Source organism: Chiloscyllium plagiosum, chromosome 23 (genome assembly GCF_004010195.1).
Source record: "Chiloscyllium plagiosum isolate BGI_BamShark_2017 chromosome 23, ASM401019v2, whole genome shotgun sequence".
In the NCBI taxonomy this organism is placed as follows: domain Eukaryota; kingdom Metazoa; phylum Chordata; class Chondrichthyes; order Orectolobiformes; family Hemiscylliidae; genus Chiloscyllium; species Chiloscyllium plagiosum.
The window spans coordinates 52,354,430-52,373,735 of NC_057732.1; the positions used below are offsets into that span (position 1 = coordinate 52,354,430).

Below are 19,306 nucleotides of genomic sequence, written 5' to 3' on the forward strand. Positions count from 1 at the left end.
ACACTGACCCCTGTGGAACACCACTGGTCATCTTTCTCCATTTCGAGAAACTCCCTTCAACTACTACTCTCTGTCTCCTGTTGCTCAACCAGTTCTTTATCCACCTAGCTAGAACACCCTGCACACCATCTGACTCCACTATTTTCATTAGTCTATAATGGGGGACCTTATCAAACGCCTTAATGGGGCTATTTTCTCTGGAGCGTCAGAGGCTGAGGGGTGACCTTATAGTGCTTTATAAAATCATGAGGGGCATGGATAGGGTAAACAGACAAGGTCTTTTTCCCAGGGGAGGGGAAACTAGAGAGTGTAGGATTAAGGTGAGAGGGGAAAGATTAAAAGGGACACAAGGGGCAACTTCTTCACGCAGAGGGTGGTGTGTGTATGGAATGAGCTGCCAGAGGAAGTGGTGGAGGCTGGTACAATTACAACATTTAAAAGGCATCTGGATGGGTATATGAATAGGAAGGATTTACAGGGATATTGGTCAAATGCTGGCAAATGGGACTAGATTAATTTCAGATATCTGTCCAGCATGGATGAGTTGGGCTGAACATCTCCACGACTCTATGATTCTAGGTGGTAGCCGGTGGAATTTAAATTCAATATTTGAAATATAGAACTAGCTGCAAAACTATCACCTCGAACAAAAGCATAATGCTGTGTGCAAATGCGTGCACAATATGTTACAGAAACTCAGCAGGTCTGGCAGCATCTGTGAAGAGAGAAATCTCTTCATGGCACCGGGCAAAGTGGGTGGGTGTGACCCTCATGTACTCTAACCTGCCTATGGGCACATTAGAGGAGGGGAAGACGGGGCGATGGCAAAGACAGGATTAGCTTAGGGGGTGGCGGGTCAGGGAAGGTCTACTTCCCTGCCGCCGCCACCTTGTAGAATTTGGAGACCTCCTCCTGGTCCCCAGTGGGAAAACCAGTAACAAACCAGTTAAGTCTTGCAAGTGAATATACTGTTTGTGCTGGAGCTCCATTTTTGGAGCTCTGCCTATTTGCAGAGCACTTCAGAGAACATCTCTGGGACAGCCACATCAACCAACCCAACACCCTGTGGCTGAATACTTCAACCACACTCCCCCCCATCCCCACTCCGTCAAGGACATTCAGGTCCTGGGCCTTCTACATCGCCACTCCCTCACCACCTGACGCCTGGAGGAAGAACGCCTCATCTTCCGCCTCAGGACCCTCCAACCCCATGGCATCAATGTGGACTTCACCAGTTTCCTCATTTCCCCTCCCCCCACCTTATCCCAGATCCAACCTTCCAACTTGGCACCACCCTCATGACCTGTCCGACCTGTCCATTTTCCTTCCCACCTATCCACTCCACGCTTCTCTCCGGCCCATTGTGAGGTAGTACCCCTCACAATGTGAGTCCAAGTGGCAGTTTTGCCCAGTCTACAGTGTCTGACCTGGAATTAAATCCAGGGCTCCAACTGGCTCCAAGCTGTTTACTAAACAAAGAGTGTGGCAGATTTGAATTGGTGGTTTAGTCAACAGTCCGGTAAAACATGATGACCAGCAGATCCGAGTGGGTGATGGTCACGTGGGAACGCTGCCCGGGTTCTGCTTTGGGCAACAGGGCCATCTCTGAGATGACTGCTGAGTGTGTCACTGATTCTGGGAGGGCATTTGTACAAACCAGGGCACCCCCAGGCAGCTGCGGTCATTGTGTGTGCGAATCTGCTTTGAATTAAGCACAAAAAAAAACTGACCAAGACTTCAAAGTGAAAAGGTCACAAGCCTTTGTTGTCAAGTCATTGAGCTCAGTTCAATGACAACTTGGCTTCATGCAGTGCCTTTAAGGTACCAAAGAGACCAAGTGCTGCACAGTTGCCTTTTCAAGCAAAAGGTGCTAGTTATCCATGGAAGGAGAGAGAGCAGGTGAGCAAGGGGTTGGTCAAAGCAGGATTCTTGAGGAGAGAGAGGAAACAAGACATAGCAAGGTCGCAAGGTTCAGAGATGATATCCCAGAGCGTACAGACCAGCCAGATGAAGGCTGGCAGCTTAGAGTTAAAGTTAGGAGTGATTCCAGTTGGAGATCCACAAAGGGCATAAATCTTACTTTATTCTTTCATGGGATGTGGGCATCACGGGCAAAGGCCCACATTTGTTGCCCACCCCTAATTGCCCTTGAACCGAATCCTGCCGGAGCCCTTCCAGAGGGCAAAGAGTCAACCACATTGCAGTGACTCTGGAAACATGTGAATTACCACAAAGCGTAACTGAGCAGCAGAATGCAACAGGAAATTCTCACATACACAGATAACTGCAGCGAAATAAATGCTCATCTCCCACCCACAGGCAGGACAAATGGAAGGCTGCCCTCAAAGTATAACATGTTATTTAAAAAGCATGGGGCTTGGGAGTTTTTGCCAAGAGCTTAACCTTCAGTCTTTAAATCCCAGTAGGTACCTTAACGTATCTGCTTGTTAACGCAAGTAAAACCATAAATTACAAGACACATTTGTAGACATGTCTGTTAAGTCGGATGAGAGCTGCCAATGGCAGTAAATTAAAGTCTGGGTACTCAAGCACTTACTGTCCCAACTTACTCCAAAAAACAAACAATTTCACTTCATGGTTTGCAATTAAATCGTTCCAATTACATTGATGTAAAACTTCAGATATTAATCTCTTGTGATTGATTATCTATTATACACTCCTTTCAGAAGAACAAGAGAATGTGTTGTCCTCACTGAATAATAGCAATTCCAGAACAAGTACTTTCCAACTTGACCCAAATGCCTATTGTAATTAATTTCCATGAATTGATGATGAGATAGGGAGCAGGTGATATTTGCTGAGATTCCCCATCAATCAGAATCTTAGCAAAGCGAGAATTGGTTCTACAAAACTTAGCTTGATTATCATTCGCTGGGTCAAAAGAACAAAAGCAAAACAAGGAAGAGAAGGTCGGTAAAAATCAAAACTTCAACACAAATGCAATGCTTAGGTGGAACTGTAAATAGTGATCGTTAGTTTTGGTGTTCAATGTAAACAGGAGCATCACTTTTCGTGCATAAACTGCCTGCTGACACACTCAATCTTATCCAAGTCCAGCCATTAACTGTTGCTTTTAACAATTCCCAATAACTCCAGCAAGAGAGCCATTATGATTCTTCATCTTTTTCAGTGAATCTCACCTCAGAACACATTGTAAATGTTGCTGGTTAGGGACACACAAAGACTAACAGCTTGAACGTTCCTACCTGTAGTATGTATGCAGCCAATTCAAAAATAGCCTCGGTGTCAACTTCGATCAGTTCCTGCGAGAGAAATTAACCAGCAAAGTTAACATTCAAGGAGTGACATGAAAAGACCAGCTTCCTTGTTGCACTTGCTGCTCAATGGAGCAAGTTTCACAAAGACCCCCCTCTTGCACAAACCGCCTTAAGCTTCAAAGAAGCTTTTCATTCAGAGCTCAGCTGTGAAAACTGAGAGCAGTGCAACTACTGAGCCGAGCAAAACTCCACCTTCCTTTCAGAGGGGACCCTGCTCTACCCAGACAATCTGTTCAAAATCCGAGGAGAAAATAAACGACTCCCCGATTATAAAACTTCACAGGCTCATCTGGCAAATGTTTCCAGCCAACCCACGTGGGGCCACGATGGGGGCTGAGCCCACTCTTACAAGAGAGAGAGCTCTGCACATGGAATAGTCCCCAGACAAAAGGGCAGGCAAACGATTGAAGAGAGCTCATGCGTGAATGCTGTGGCTGTAACACAAACTGCTGCATAAGGGGAAGTAAAACTCAGCCCACCACCCCCTCAGCGGCAGCACTTGCACCACAAGAGTTTGGGGACAGTTTCTTTCTCTGTAAACCCCTTGATTTCCCTCTTAATTGCTTTTTTTTGTGGCTAGGCATCTGGACACCAAGTGCCCCGCATTCTCAGGTGAACCAAGATTCATAACGTCCTGCCAAGCAGGTCAATTCACCTCGTACTGACCTTACCCACCCCAGCACCCGGCCCCTGCTGTGGTTGCAAACCGAGGTATAAAAGGACAAGGCAAGCGATTGTTCTTTCATGTCTGTCATTTAATTAACAGCCACTCTGGCCTTTATTCCCTTTTTAAGCAGACACATTCAGCACAGCAGAGTTCTGGACAGACGAGAGCAAGGCTGGCTGGGTAACAGCTCTGTCATTCCACACACTGATTCTGTGAAATATTAATTTGATTATTTGCATTTTTCTCTTGTGATAATCATCAAAACGGTCAGTTGTCAAGACGACAAAAGTTATTGAACATTTCTTGCCTGAGCTGAGCTGTTTGGTGTTACCAAAAGAGTCATCCACATTTTGAGGGACATTGTACTTTCTGTCAATGACACAATATCTACCTGCCTGTTCAAATCTGTACTTTCTCATTTGTGACAGAGATGATGTGCTGGGAAATTACAGGCATACAGTTTTTTACAGCACAAAAAAGGGTCCTTCAGCCCATTGTGTTCACACCATCTGGGAACCAGTTACAGCAGAGGCTGGAATCTGTACTGAAAACACCAAATGCTGCCTGACCCGTTGTGATCTCCAGCATTTGGAGAGAGAGAAAGCTAACGTTTCAAGCCTGGATGACTCTACATCAGAGCTGGTGTGAGGTGTGAAGGGGGCAGCATCACAGGATATCTGGTCAGCACGGACGGGTTGGGCCGAAGGGTCTGTTTCCATGCTGTACATCTCTATGACTCTATCTGTCCAGCACTTGGATCACACCCCAGTATGTTACGGTATTTCACGTGTTCTAAAATGCTGTGAGAGTTTCTGCCTCTACCATCATTCTCGACAGTGAGTTTTTCAAACACATTACCCTCTGGGTGAAACCCTTTTTCCTCAAATTCCCTCTAAATCTCTTGCCCGTTGCCTTAAAACTGTGCCCCCTCCCCGCTCAACGACCCCTCGACTTTGGGAAAGAAGTTTCTCCTTGTCTATTCCTCTCACAACTTTGTACACCTCAAATAGTTAGAGTTGAACACAAAGCATCTAACCTCCTTGAGGGCAGGAAGGCGGGGACAGAGACAGCACGGACATTGACAGTTTTTGTTCATAAAAGGATCTTAAAGTCAGAAAATGCCCCCAAGGTGCTTTGTGGGAACTGTCAACACCTCATTGAGAAATCATTCTTTTCACTGTGCTCGACTGCCTTCCCCTGACTCAGTGATATATGCCCACAGTAGCTTTCCCTCACCAGCCACAAAGGACAGAACTGCGGCCAAAAAATAAATCATGACTTTCAAATGCCTGCCTTTCTCTGAGAGGGAACTGCTTGTTGTCTCTGCCACTGTGTTACTCTGTGAGGGGGTCTGATTCAAAGCTGCAGCTATTCCATCTCGTGGGGAGTACATTCAGAGAGTTAACTGAGAGACTGTGTGCTCCCAGCCTTGTTAACTGGCTGTTATAATGGGAGGTGGACTGTAACAATATCGCTCCCACACACTGATCCGTATTCCTGTCCCGTGAGACATTGTGAGCATTAATATTTGCAAAAAGGGTCCTTCGAACGGAAAGATGTGAAAGCCAACAGTGGCAGGTACACACCCAGTGACTTAAACCTCTAACTCATTGGCCCAGAGCATTGTGTACGACTCAGCGTTCTTGCAGATTGCAAAAACTGCCTCGTAGAGTTAAATTAAAACCCATTCTGCAATAGGCCAACATTCCAAAACACTGCATCGGCTTCAAATGGACACAAACTACACCAAGTTGCCCAAGTCAAACTGTGTGAACGAGACAGTCTCCAAGCACTTTGGCTACAATACACACAACTAAAGTAGAATATAAAGTTTAAAAAGTTCCTGAACACTCTACTGGACTGCGAGTGAATTATTGAAACCTCATTTTCAATTGTTTAACAATCAGCAGGGAACTGAGAGGATTGTTGGCTTATTAGAAACACAAATGCCTCTCTGGCAATGGTGGTCAAGTCTGTTTTACACCTCTACCCAAACTTTACTATCCCTGCCTGGAGGGAGAACAATGTACGTTGAGTTGGCCAAATAATCTCAGTAAGTACCAGCTCAACTCCTATTCTTTTTCACAAAGGGGAACTGCTTAATTTGTTGAGGAATAAAAGGAATGCACATCCATAGACTTGGAGATTGCACGATGTGTTACCATCCATCTATTCAAACAGAGTGTGTTCTTTAGTGGGGGACAGGGTCTAGAGTGTGCGAAGGCAGACACCTTCCAGTGTAATGAGGAGTTGTGGAAAGTAAACAAGATGTAGCTCATTTCGTCTCTGTAACTATTTACAAACTCTAACAATAGGGTCTGCACTATAACCAAGACTATTGGAAGGACTGAGGTTTGGGTTGGTCACCCATAAGTTCCTTCTGTGCTCCCTCACCAAGTCCTCATGATATTATCATGGAGCTTATCGCACTCATAGAAACATAGAGGTTAGAAGCAGGGGTAGGCCATTTGGCCCGTCAAGCTGCTCCACCATTCAATATGATCATGGCTGATCATCGAACTCAATACCTTAATCCTGTCCATATCCTTTGATCTTTTTATCCACAAGAGTTATATCTCCCTCCTTCTTGAAAACACATAGTCTTTTGGCCTCAACCACTTTCTGTGGCGGTGAATTTCACAGACTCCACACTCTGTGTGTGAAGACATTTCTAGATTAGAGTGGTGCTGGAAAAGCACAGCACATCAGGCAGTATCCAAGAAGCAGGATAATCAACGTTTCAGGCAAAAGCCCTTCATCAGGAATGAAGGCATAAAGCCATGAAGACAGTTCTCCGCATCTCAGACTGAAATGTCCCATCCTGTACCTTAAAAGATGACCCCTGGTTCTGGGCACTCCCACCATTAGGAACTTCCTTCCTGCATTAAACCTGTCTAGTCCTGTTAGAACTTTATCAGTTTCTTTAAAATCCTACACCCCTTGAATCCTCTGAGCTCCACTGAATACAATTCTAACTGACTCAATCTCTCCTCGTACATTAGTCCTGCCATCCTGGGAATCAGTTTGGTAAACCTTTGCTGCATTTCTTCCATAGTGAGAACATCCTTCCGCAGATAAGGGGACCAAAACCACTGCATCGAATATTCCAGGCGTGCCCTCACCAATGGCTTGTAGAATTACAGTGAGACATCCTTATCCCTGTACTAGAATCCTCTCGTTATGAAGGCCAATATACTGTCGTTATCCTCTTGTTATGAAGGCCAATATACAGTCGTTACCCTCTTGTTATGAAGGCCAATATACTGTCGTTACAGTCTCGTTGTGAAGGCCAATATACTGTCGTTACCCTCTTGTTATGAAGGCCAATATACTGTCGTTACCCTCTCGTTATGAAGGCCAATATACAGTTCTTACCCTCTCGTTATGAAGGCCAATATACTGTCGTTACAGTCTCGTTATGAAGGCCAATATACTGTCGTTACAGTCTCGTTGTGAAGGCCAATATACTGTCGTTACCCTCTCGTTGTGAAGGCTAATATACTGTCGTTACATCTCGTTATGAAGGCCAATATACTGTCGTTACGTCTCGTTATGAAGGCCAATATACTGTCGTTATCCTCTTGTTATGAAGGTCAGTATACAGTTCTTACCCTCTCGTTATGAAGGCCAATATACTGTCGTTACAGTCTCGTTATGAAGGCCAGTATACATTCGTTACCCTCTCGTTATGAAGGCCAATATACTGTCGTTACCCTCTCGTTATGAAGGCCAGTATACAGTCCTTACCCTCTCGTTATGAGGGCCAATATACAGTCGTTACCCTCTTGTTATGAAGGCCAATATACTGTCGTTACGTCTTGTTATGAAGGCCAATATACTGTCGTTATGTCTCGTTATGAAGGCCAATATACAGTCCTTACCCTCTCGTTATGAAGGTCAGTATATAGTCGTTACCCTCTCGTTATGAAGGCCAGTATACTGTCGTTACCCTCTCGTTATGAAGGCCAGTATACAGTCCTTACCCTCTCGTTATGAAGGTCAATATACTGTCGTTACCCTCTCGTTATGAAGGTCAGTATACAGTCATTACCCTCTCGTTATGAAGGTCAATATACTGTCGTTACCCTCTCGTTATGAAGGTCAGTATACAGTCATTACCCTTAGCGAGTTTTGAGAAGATTTGTAGCTCAGGTTGAGATTTTGGATGTAGGTTTGCTCACTGAGCTGGAAGGTTCATTTCCAGACGTTTTGTTACCTTACTAGGTAACATCTTCAGTTGACCTCAGGCGAAGCAATTCTGGAAATTCCTGCTTTCTATTCTTTTTGAATACACTGTACAGGTGATTTTCCTCTGATCTGCATAGTTCCTCTGTGCTGCAGTGTGTTTTGGCTAATTGAAATAGTGTTCTAATGCAGCTTCGTTTGTGGGTGTTGGGGTGATTGCTTCTGTAGTCGATATTTGGTCTGTATGTGTTGTTTTCTTGTAGACGCGGGTTTGAAGTTCCCCATTGGCTGTTCGCTGTACAGTGACATCTGGGAATAGAGTTAAAAATCACACAACACCAGGTTATAGTCCAACAGGTTTAATTGGAAGCACACTAGCTTTTGGAGCGATGCTCCTTCATCAGGTGGTTGTCACCTGACAATTGTCACCTGTCACCTGATCAGGTGACAATCACCTGATGAAGGAGCGTCGCTCTGAAAGCTAGTGTACTTCCAATTAAACCTGTTGGACTATAACCTGGTATTGTGTGATTTTTAACTTTGTACACCCCAGTCCAACACCAGCATCTCCAAATCATGACTACAATCTAGGAATAGCAATTTGTTGTTGTTTTCCTCCTTTTTAGTGTAATTTGTACCAGTCAGGGGTATTATTAATGGTCTGAAGGTTTCCTTGTTTGTTCAAGTCTCTGCATTGATCGTCTTGAAGGTTTCCTCTAACTTGTTTTGTTTACTGAAGAAGGGCCTGTGCCCGAAACGTCGAATCTCCTGTTCCCTGGATGCTGCCTGACCTGCTGTGCTGTTCCAGCAATAAAGTTTCAACCTTGTTTACTGATAACAAAAGTGTCATCCGTATATTCAAAAAGAATGAGTACCCAATGAATACCGTCTGCCAATTTCTCAGCAATAAACCCAAACAGGCAGACAAAACACATCCAGAAACCCTAGCCACTCTCCCCTACATCAAAGGCATCTCAGAAGTGACTGCCAGACTACTCAGACCCCTTGGCATCATGGTAGCCACAAACCCACCAACACACTAAAACAGCAGCTAATGAACTTGAAAGACTTTATACAGGGAACAAGCAAAACTAATGTCATTTACAAAATACCTTGCAAGGGCTGTAACAAACACTGCATTGGACAAACAGGCAGAAAACTAGCCACCAGGATACATGAACATCAACTAGACACAAAATGACATGACCCTCTCTCACTAGTATCCTTACATACAGATGAGGAAGGACACCACTTCGACTGGGACAACACAACAATCCTCGGACAAGCCAAACAGAGACATGCACGAGAATTCCTAGAAGCATGGCATTCCAACTGGAACTCCATCAACAAACACATCCAGTTAGAACCCATCCATCACCACCTGAGAAAAGGAACAGGAAGTGACTTCACCATAGGAAATAACATCACCACAGGAAATGACATCACCAACCCAAAGAAATCCATACATATAAATAGAAAGCAGGAATTTTCAGCATTGTTTCATATGAGGTCCACTGAAGATGTTACCTAGTAAGGTAACGAAACGCCTGGAAATGAATTTTTCAGCTCAGCGAGCAAACCTACATCCAAAAATTCATTATCCTCTCGTTATGAAGACCAGTATACAGCCAGTGTGCTTACTTTCAGAGATTAGCGCACAAGGATACCCAGGGCTCACTGAACATTCTCCACTCTCAATTTTGGCCACTCAAATAATAATCTTCCTTCCTATGTTCACGAGCAAAGTGGATCACCTCACGTTTACCCACATTATACTGTGTCTGCCATGCACTTGCTCACTTATCCAACCCCTGTTCAAATCCCACTGTAATCAAATATTAACTTAACACTCAGTCAAGTGTTAACCCTTTCAGATTGTAACAGACCCACATACAACATCTATCCCCTACCCCAGCCTTTTTTACTGAGAACAATTATTGATGTTTATATATAAATGTTTTTATGATTACATTTACCACTATCCCACCTCCACCCAAGTCTTCCGATAATTTGGAGGCTTCACTATTTTCACTGAACATGTTCTCTTCGAATTGCAAGGGTTGGTAGTTTATTGCTGTCCTGAACTGGGTTCCTGATGACTTGAGGCTCTTTCCTTTATTGTCACTTTGCCATTTGCTTCATTCCATTCAGCATTCGAAAGACAACTCCATCACAATCAGGTGAAGTTTTTGCAGTTTGGTTGGTCCAGCTCCAATGGGAGTTCAGACAGTGATCTCTGATTTTCACATCACTTTTCATGATTGTAACTTTTCTGTTTAAAATCTGTGATGCTGTTACAACTCCGGCTAATGTCCATAATGGCAAGTTGCCCTTGTTACTATGATTGGGACTAGTTTTCAATTCCAAATTTATTCATTCATTGTATAAATTTCATTTCCACTGGTTGTCATGGTGGGATTTGAAACTGGATCTTCAGGGAGTTAGCCTTGGCTGATGGAGTGCCAATCCAGTGATAATATCACTCTGCCATCACCTTTTGCCAAAATTCAGGCTAACTGAAAGCTTTAGTCACTCTCCTCAAGTTTAGATGTGGAGGTGCCGGTGTTGGACTGGGGTGGACAAGGTCAGAGGTCACATGACACCTGGTTATAGTCCAACAGGTTTGTTTGAAATCAAAAGCTTTTGGAGCACTGCTCCTTTACGGCTCATAACTCCAGCTGAGTGACAAAATAACACTTTAGCCCTCACCTATCTTTGACCAACACTTTGCACTGACACGAGTGATGGGAACCATGGAATGGTAGTTGGGAATTCCATTCCCGACTGGAATCGGGATTGTTCCTGGAGATAGTATCGCTTCACCTCCTTGAACCCAGGTCCTTCCAGCCCAGCTGTTGAAATAAGTCACTCTGGCTTCAATAGATTCCAATTCTCCATGATCACTGCAGAATCTCCATGCTCGATCTCCAGTGTACTCCTCGAAATAAACCCATTGCAAAAATCATGACAGAAATTTCATTTTTAAGAAAGATTTTATACTCGTCATTGTCCTTTCTTGGCATTTATTAATGCCAAAAACTTTCAAGGCGGAAGGAAAAGGTCATAAACCCATAAGAAATAGGAACAGGAGTAGGCCATTTGGCCCATTGAGCTTGCTCTGTCACTCAACAGGATCATGGTTGATCAAACATTCCTCACATCCACTTGACCAGGTGTCATTAGTTCGTGACTCACTGGGTCCTCCAATGGGTGGCACGGTGGCTCAGCGGTTAGCGTGGCTGCCTCACAGTGTCAGGGACCTGGGTTTGATAACTGCCTCGGGCGACTATTTGTATGGAGTTTGCACATTCTCCCCGTGTCTGTGCGGGTTTCCTCCGGGTGGTCCAGTTTCCTCTCACAATCTAAAGATGTGCAGGTTAGTTGAATTGGCCACGCTAAAATTGCCCAAAGTGTTCAGGGATGTGCAGGTTAGGTGCATTAGTCAGGGATAAATGTACAGTAATACGGTAGGGGAATGCGTCTGGGTGGGTTACTCTTCGGAGGGTCGGTGTGGACTTGTTGGGCCAAATGGTCTGTTTCCACACTTTAGGGATTCTATGATTCTATAAGTGTGGAGCTGGAAAAGACACAGCAGGTCAACAAAACGTTGATTCCTCTGATGCTGCCTGAGCTGCTGTGCTTTTTCCAGCTCCACACTTTATCGACTCTGACTTTCCAGCATCTGCAGTCCTCACTGTCTCCAACTAACTCTAGTCAATTCCTTGCTCCACAGCATTTATTCTACAGTGTGGCTTGCTACACAAGGTGGGATCCCTCCTTACCATATACCTCTTTGTCATCATCAAGGTGTAAGCGTGGAACCAATTCCTTAGGCAGGGTAGAGGGCTGGATTGTCAGCTTTCTGCCCATCAGTAACTGAAAGGCTGCTGAGTCTCCACTGAAATAGAGAAGAGCTTTAATCCAGTAGTCCTGTGTAGAAATTGGAATGCCTTTTCAAGAGTCAATTAATTGCTCTGACTCCACATTCAGTGTTCTATCAGATTCCATCAGATGGTGGGTACTGCCTTGACAGACTCAGATCCGGAACTGGCAGAAGAACCCTTTCAGGAATCATGATCTGTTACTTTAAATAAACACATCATAACCCTCGGGTAAGACTGAGGTCACTGCTTCCTTGGTCAAAGTGTGCAATTTTGTTACCTCAGTCCACTGGGAGGAATGATTGATAATGATGAAATAAGATTCCCCCATCAAATTTAAACAAACCCCATACCCACTGATTCCGAAGGTCTGGTTGGATATTCGATGGGTATTAGTTGTTCGATTTATGGCCTGTGGATGTGTCTGACAATTGGCCAATAAGCTTCTGAGTCTCCTTGGAGGTCCCAGGTCACAATTTTGCCAGCTGGCATCCTCTGGAATGTCATGATTTCCAAACGTTCTTGAGGAACTTTCACCAGGATGTTCTCTCAGAGTGAAGCTCAGCTGAACAACCATTCGCCACACACTAGTGTCTCATCAACAATGGCAGAATGTCTCCTCTACCTGAAATATGTTTTCACGGCCACATCGCTGGGGTTTGCTTCATCCGAACCTCGCATGGCAGGGCGTTCTGATTGTGACTTCTTGGTTATTGTGCCACTGAGGGTATGATCGGGCGTAAGGATTTTGTAAGAACCAAAAGATGCTGTAAGTCAGAAACAAAAACAGAAATTGCTGGAAAAGCTCAGCAGCTCTCCCAACATCAGTGAAGAGAAATCAGAGTGAACATTTTGGGTCTAGTGACCCTTCCTCAGAACTCAAAGGTTTTGTATTTTTCTGTAGTGTAACAATGTGTGTCTAGATTGGTGTTTATTGTACTCAATTAATTATTAACCCTTTCAGACCCAGAGAGAGATGTGATTTTAGTCAAAGTTTTGTAGTTTCAACACAGAAAATAAGAGGAGTAGGCCATTCAGCCCTTTGACCTGTTGCACCATTCAGTATGATCATGGCTGTAGCCTGTTCCTGTTCCCCCCCAACCCCGTACCCGTTGATCCATTTAGCCTGAAGTTCTACATCTAATTTCTTCCTGAAAACACAAGGCTATTTTGCCAAACCAGAAATAGAATAAATTGTTTCTAAATTTTATATAAACATTTCTCTGGTCACAGCGAAAATAAGATTCAATAAGTTATGGAAAAGGGCAGCACTGAAAGCAGCTCTTTGGCCCATCGAGTCAGTGCTGGACTGCTGGCATGCTTCTGAAGTTCATTCTGAAAAAATGTATTGTAACATCAGTCAGTGCAGACCCACAGGGAGTATTTCAATGTGCTTCACAACAAGTTTTGACGATTTTGTTGGAAATACCAAGTCACGAAGATTTTCATGGATACATTTTCAAAGTCATGGCACTAAACAGAGTGTAGATGAGAGTGGTGCTGGAAAAGCACAGCAGGTCAGGCAGCATCCTGAAACGTCGATTTTCCGGCTCCTCGGATGCTGCCTGACCTGCTGTGCTTTTCCAGCACCACTCTCATCTACACTCTGGTTTCCAGTATCTGCAGGCCTCACTTTTGCCTGGTAAACAGAGTGTGATTTCCTCAGGCCACCATGAAGGATTTGCAAGTCATGTGTGATGATGGTTAAACTGAGAACTAATCACCTTTTGCAGCTGGAGAATGTGTGTCAGTGCAGCGATTGTGAACTATCACTGCCTCCCAAACCACAACCACTTCCATCTCGAAGGACAAGGGCAGCGGATACATAGCAACACCCCCACCTGCAAGTTCTCCACTGAACCACTCATCATTCCGACTTGGAAATATATCGCCATTCCTTCAGGTTCAAAATCCAGGAATTCCCTCCCTCAGGGCACTGTGGGTCTCCCTTCAGCACATGGACTGTAGCGGTTCAAGAAGGCAGCTCACCCCCACCTTCTCAAGGGGCAACTAGGGACGGGTAATAAATGGTGGACCCAGCCAGCGGTATGCACGTCCCATGAATGAATTAAATAAAAAACCAGTTAGTCCCAATCCCCTCCCGTTCCCTTATACCCTCAATCCCCTTTCCCAGCAAACCTTCCATTTCCATGTGTTTAATCAATTATGTTTGGAAGGAAGGGTATAACTGCTTTGGAGACAATGCGGTTAAGTGTTAGTGAATTGGGACCTGGGGCGAGGGTGTTGTCCTAGTGTTAGAGCCTGAGTAGAGTGCGTTGATATTCTCTTGAGTTTAAATGGAAGAGGGAGGACACATGAAACATAAAATGTTGTGAAGGAGCTTGACAGGGTAGGCGCAGAGAGATTGTTTCCCCTCACTGGGGGAGTCTAAATCACAGGGGAACAATCTCACGATAAGAGGCCCGATCATTTAGGCTGACAGAAATTATTTCACTCAAGGGGTTGTAAATCTTTGGAATTCTCTTCCCAAGGGTTGTAGATGCAGTTTTGGTCTCCTTATATGAGGAAGGAGAGAGGGAGTGAAGGAAAGGCTTACCATTCTGGATGGCACAGTGGCTCAGTGGTTGGTACCATTTCCTCATGGCACCAGACACCCAGGTTCGATTCCAGCCTCAGGCAACTGTCTGGGTGGAGTTTGCACAATCTCCCCGTGTCTCCCCGCCGGGTGCCCCGGTTTCCTCCCACAGTCTGAAGATGTGCAGGTCAGGGTGGATTGGCCATGCTAAATTGCCCGTAGTGTTTGGATGTGTAGGTTAGGTGTACTAGTCAGGGATAAATGTAGAGTAATGGGGTAGGGGAATGGGTTTAGGTGGGTTACTTTTTGGAGGGTTGGTGTGGACTTGTTGGGCCAAATGGCCTGTTTCCACACTGTAGGGATTGTACTCAGACTGATTCCTGGGATGGCAGCACTGACATACGAGGAGAGTTTGAATCAGTTAGGACTATATTATTAGAGTTCAGGAGAACGAGTGGGTGATCTCATAAAACCCTATACAATTCTAACGGGAACTGGACAGAGTACATACAGGAAGAATGTCCCCAGTGTCCAGGCAGTTCAGAACCACAGACACATTATGAAGATAAGAAGTAGACATTTAGGAATGAGATCAGAAGAAATTCCTTCACCCGGAGAGCCGAGGGATTTTACTACAACAGAAAGGAATCGAGGCTAAAACATTGTATGATTTCAAGTGGATTTTTGATCATCCCAACTTGCTGCACCATATACATTATTCTCATGGCGTAGAGTGGGGACTGTGGTAGACCTGAAGCCCGGACTCTTGGTGGTGCCCAGAGTGGGGACTCCTGACTGTGGTAGGCCCGAAGCCTGGACTCTTGGTGGTGTTGGCAAGGTGAAAGCAGCAATGGAACCAGGGAGTGGGGGTTGTCTGGGCCATTGACGTTGTTGTTGCTATACCTGGAGCAAGGGCCCCTTGACGTCCAGAAAACCTTGCAGAGACTTTGTGGAAGTCCTGAGGCCATGCTTGAGACCCAATTGGAACAGAAAATGAAATTTACTTAAGTAATTTCTTTTTATTCTCTTTGTGACTCAAATGGTGCCAAACAGTTGTTACAAAACACCGAACGGAGAATTCACTACAAGGGTATACAGGAAAGCCACACACACAGACCAAGTCCTAAACTATGAAAGTAACCACCCCAACACACACAAACGAAGCTGCATCAGGACACTATTCAAAAGGGCCACAACACACTGCAGCACACCAGAACTGAAAAAAGAAGAAGAGGAACACCTGTACAAGGTATTCGCCAAAAACGGATACCCGCGCAACTTCATCAACAGATGCCTAAGAGAAAGACCACGGAACGAGGACATACCACAACCAAAAGGACTAGCCACACTACCATACCTTAGTAGCCACACACGCAGACAACAAGTAACATGAATTCGACTGGGACAACACTACTATCATAGGGCAAGCCAGACAGAGAACAGCCAGGGAATTCCTAGAGGCATGGCATTCATCCACAAACTCCATCAACAAACACATCGACCTGGACCCAATATACCAACCACTACAGCGGACAGCTGAAACTGACAACCGGAAGCGGCAGGGACAGACCACTATAAACACCGGAGGAAACATCAAAGAAGCGCTTCGCAGGAGGCTCCCAAGCACTGATGATGTCGCCTAGCCAGGGGACGAAACGTTTGCAACAAAAATTTCCAGCTCGGCGAACAGAACCACAGCAGCAGTTGTTACAAAACACGTTTCACTGCAACTTCCTAGATATATATGACAATACATCATTCATTCATTCTGGTAACAACGTGAATTGATATTGTCTGCTTATCAATGTTCCTGCTACTGGAGACTGTGACTCTGTATTTAGAGTATTGATAACCTTCAAATTTGAACATCTTTGACAAATCCTCTCTACTCCAAACAGAACAACCTCGACTTGCTTGCAAAGAACTGAAGACTGTGACCCCCAGTACCATTTTATCAAATCCCTGCAAATCCTGACATTGGAGCAGTCCAGAGAAAGTCCATTAGAGAAAAAACAAAACTGCAGATGCTAGAATCCAAAGGAGACAAACAGGAGGTTGGAAAAACATCTCCATGCTGTAGGATTCTATGACTCCATGCACTGATGGACATTTTAGTCGGCATGGACCAGTTTTGGTCAAAGGGTCTATCTCTGTGCTGGAGGACTCTATGACTCTATCACACAGGAAAGGTTCATTAGGCTGACCAGAGAGGGAGGTGAGGTTGAGTAAGTTGGGCCTGTATTCATTGGAATTTAGAAGGAGTGGGGACCTTATTGAAACATATCAGTGTTTTTAGGCAGCTTGACAAGACAGACAGAAGGATTGATGCCCCATGTGGGAGGGAATGGGACCAGAGGGCATCATCTTGAAATAAGGGATCACCCATTTAAGACAGAGATGAGGAGGAATTTCCTCTCTCGGAGGATTGTAAATCTGTGGAATTCTAAGGACTCTCGAGGCTGGGTCACAAGGTTGAGATAGAGCGAATTTTAATTAGTAAAGGAATCAAGAGTTACAGGGAGAAGCTAGGAAAATGGAGTTGAGGATTAGTAGAACAGCCATGACCTCATTGAATGTTGGAGCAGCCTTGATGGGCTGAATGGCCTATGTTTGCTCCTCCATCTTATGGATTGGCCCTTGTCTTTCGACATTATTCGCAGTGGTCCCTGCAAACTGATATCACTCACCGTTGTAGATTTTACAGCGTGGGCAGATTGGAAACTGGGTGCAACATCTGGAAGTTTTTGGCTTTTGTTGCTCTGGGAGGAAACCAAAACTCTGTGTCAGCAAAAGACCGAACAGAGTCAAAGTCTGGCTCTGGGATGACACATGAGGTTTCCATCAATTTTTCCAAGAGACCCCTCCTTTTTTGTTGGCTGACAATAGCTGTTATTTCAGAGTGATTAAAAATAAATCCCAGTTTGTTTACCAGTGCTATAAAATACAGCTGTATCCAGCATTTTGTAACACTTAGCTCTAACAGACTGAAAACAGCGATAGTGGCTGCTATCACTTTGAGGTTAAACAACGCTACAGCAAAGCTCTGAATTTTACAGTTTGATGGCTCTTTAGATCTGCTGATAAGGAAACATTTTATTGAAGTTTTCTGTCTTTTCCTCATCAGGACATTTTGCAAGAATACCTACATAAATGGAAAAGTTCCCCATGCTCTGTATGAGAAGTTGGTGTTGATTGGTTGGCAGGGAATTTTCAGTAATACATGTGTTGCCGTGGAGTCAGAGGATAACTGATAGTAAACTGCCAACTTTGTTTAAATTTAAACCAGAAAGGCTTCTCATGATTGACCAAGGCATAGGACTGAGAAATGAATCAGAGAATGGCCGCTATGCATATCATTGAGTTGGAAGAAGCTCAATGTCTGTGTCTCTGTAAAGAATACGTGCACCTTCCAGTGTGGACAAGTTCACCACATTGTGAGCACAACTGAAGTCAGTTATCGGTTTAATACCCAGTACACTCAGAATTATTCAGTGAGCGTTGTTGAATTTCACACTCACATTTAAAGTTGGACACTGAGCTTTGAGTTTGACATTGACCTCCACCAAACACAAACATCTCCCTATGTGCCAGGTATGACTCCGACCAGTGGACCCTATACCCATTGATTCCAGTTTTGCCAGGGCTCTTTGATGCCACACTTGGTCGAATGCAGCCTTGATGCCAAGGTCTGTCACTCTCCCCTCCCCTCTGGAATTCAGCTCTTTGTCCATGTTTCACCCAAGGCTGTAATGAGCTCAGGAGCTGAGTGACCCTGGGGAACCCAAACTGGGCGTCACTGAGCAAGTTATTGCTGAGCAGATGCTGCTTGATAGCCCTGTTACTGACACCTTCCATCACTTTACTGATCATTGAGAGTAAACCAATGGGGCAGTAATTGGCTAGGTTGGATTTATCCTGCTTTTTATGTACAGGACATATTTGGGCAATTTTCCATATTGTCAGGTAGATGCCAGTGTCGTAACTGTACTGGAACAGCTTGGCTAGGGGAGCAGCAAGTTCTGAAGCACATGTTTTTAGTAATATTGCCCGAATGTTGTCAGGGCCCAAGCCTTTACATTATCCAGTGTCTCTAACCATTTCATTTCACATGGAGTCAAACAAATTGGCTGCAGACTGGAATCTGTAATGCTGGGATTTGGTCTCTCAGTTATTAATCCTCTTTTACACAGGATGCTGGGTGTAGATTGTCACATGGGGGTGATTTTAACATTGACATTACTGGGTCATTTTCTACAATTTGACTCCGATTGGACAATTTAAGTTTGGGTGCTTAAAGAAATGGCTGGACAATGCCCAATGCACGAGGTTAGCAACAAGGACCCAGAATGGCTACAGAAGAGAAGGAAGCCATTCTGCCTTGGGTTCTGGTCAGCTCTCTGCAATCAGCTCGTTCCACTCTCCCACCCTTTTCCCTTAACCCAGCTAATCAGGACCCCCTCCCAATTTTGATAAACTGCATCCATTCTCTTCTCAACTCAAAGGAGAACAGCAGCAGCTCCTCCAACAGATTGACTCCATCTCTGGAACGTTCTGACAAATCTCCAGTCAGCCGTGTGGGGCATGGACAGTGTCAGCGGGATGCTCCGTTTCTGAGGTCAGCAAGATGTGGCCAGCTCCGTCCGGAATCTCAGCTCCAGGATAAACAGAGAAGGGTCAGAGAATAGCAGGGGGCAGGGGCTGGGTGAGGGGGAGGGGGAGGGGGATTGGAATGAGGGGT

The 19,306-nt window shown here is 44.8% G+C and overlaps 1 protein-coding gene across 6 annotated transcripts in view; it reads right to left on the reverse strand.

Moving 5' to 3' along the window:
- Nucleotides 1-19,306, reverse strand: part of frmd4a (FERM domain containing 4A) — a 721,373-nt gene that overhangs the window by 146,627 nt on the left and 555,440 nt on the right. For all 6 annotated transcript variants that reach the window (XM_043714187.1, XM_043714188.1, XM_043714186.1 and 3 more), the window contains one exon: nt 3,228-3,284. In XM_043714187.1, the coding sequence (XP_043570122.1) occupies nt 3,228-3,284 (57 nt within the window). The remainder of the gene's footprint in view (nt 1-3,227; nt 3,285-19,306) is intronic.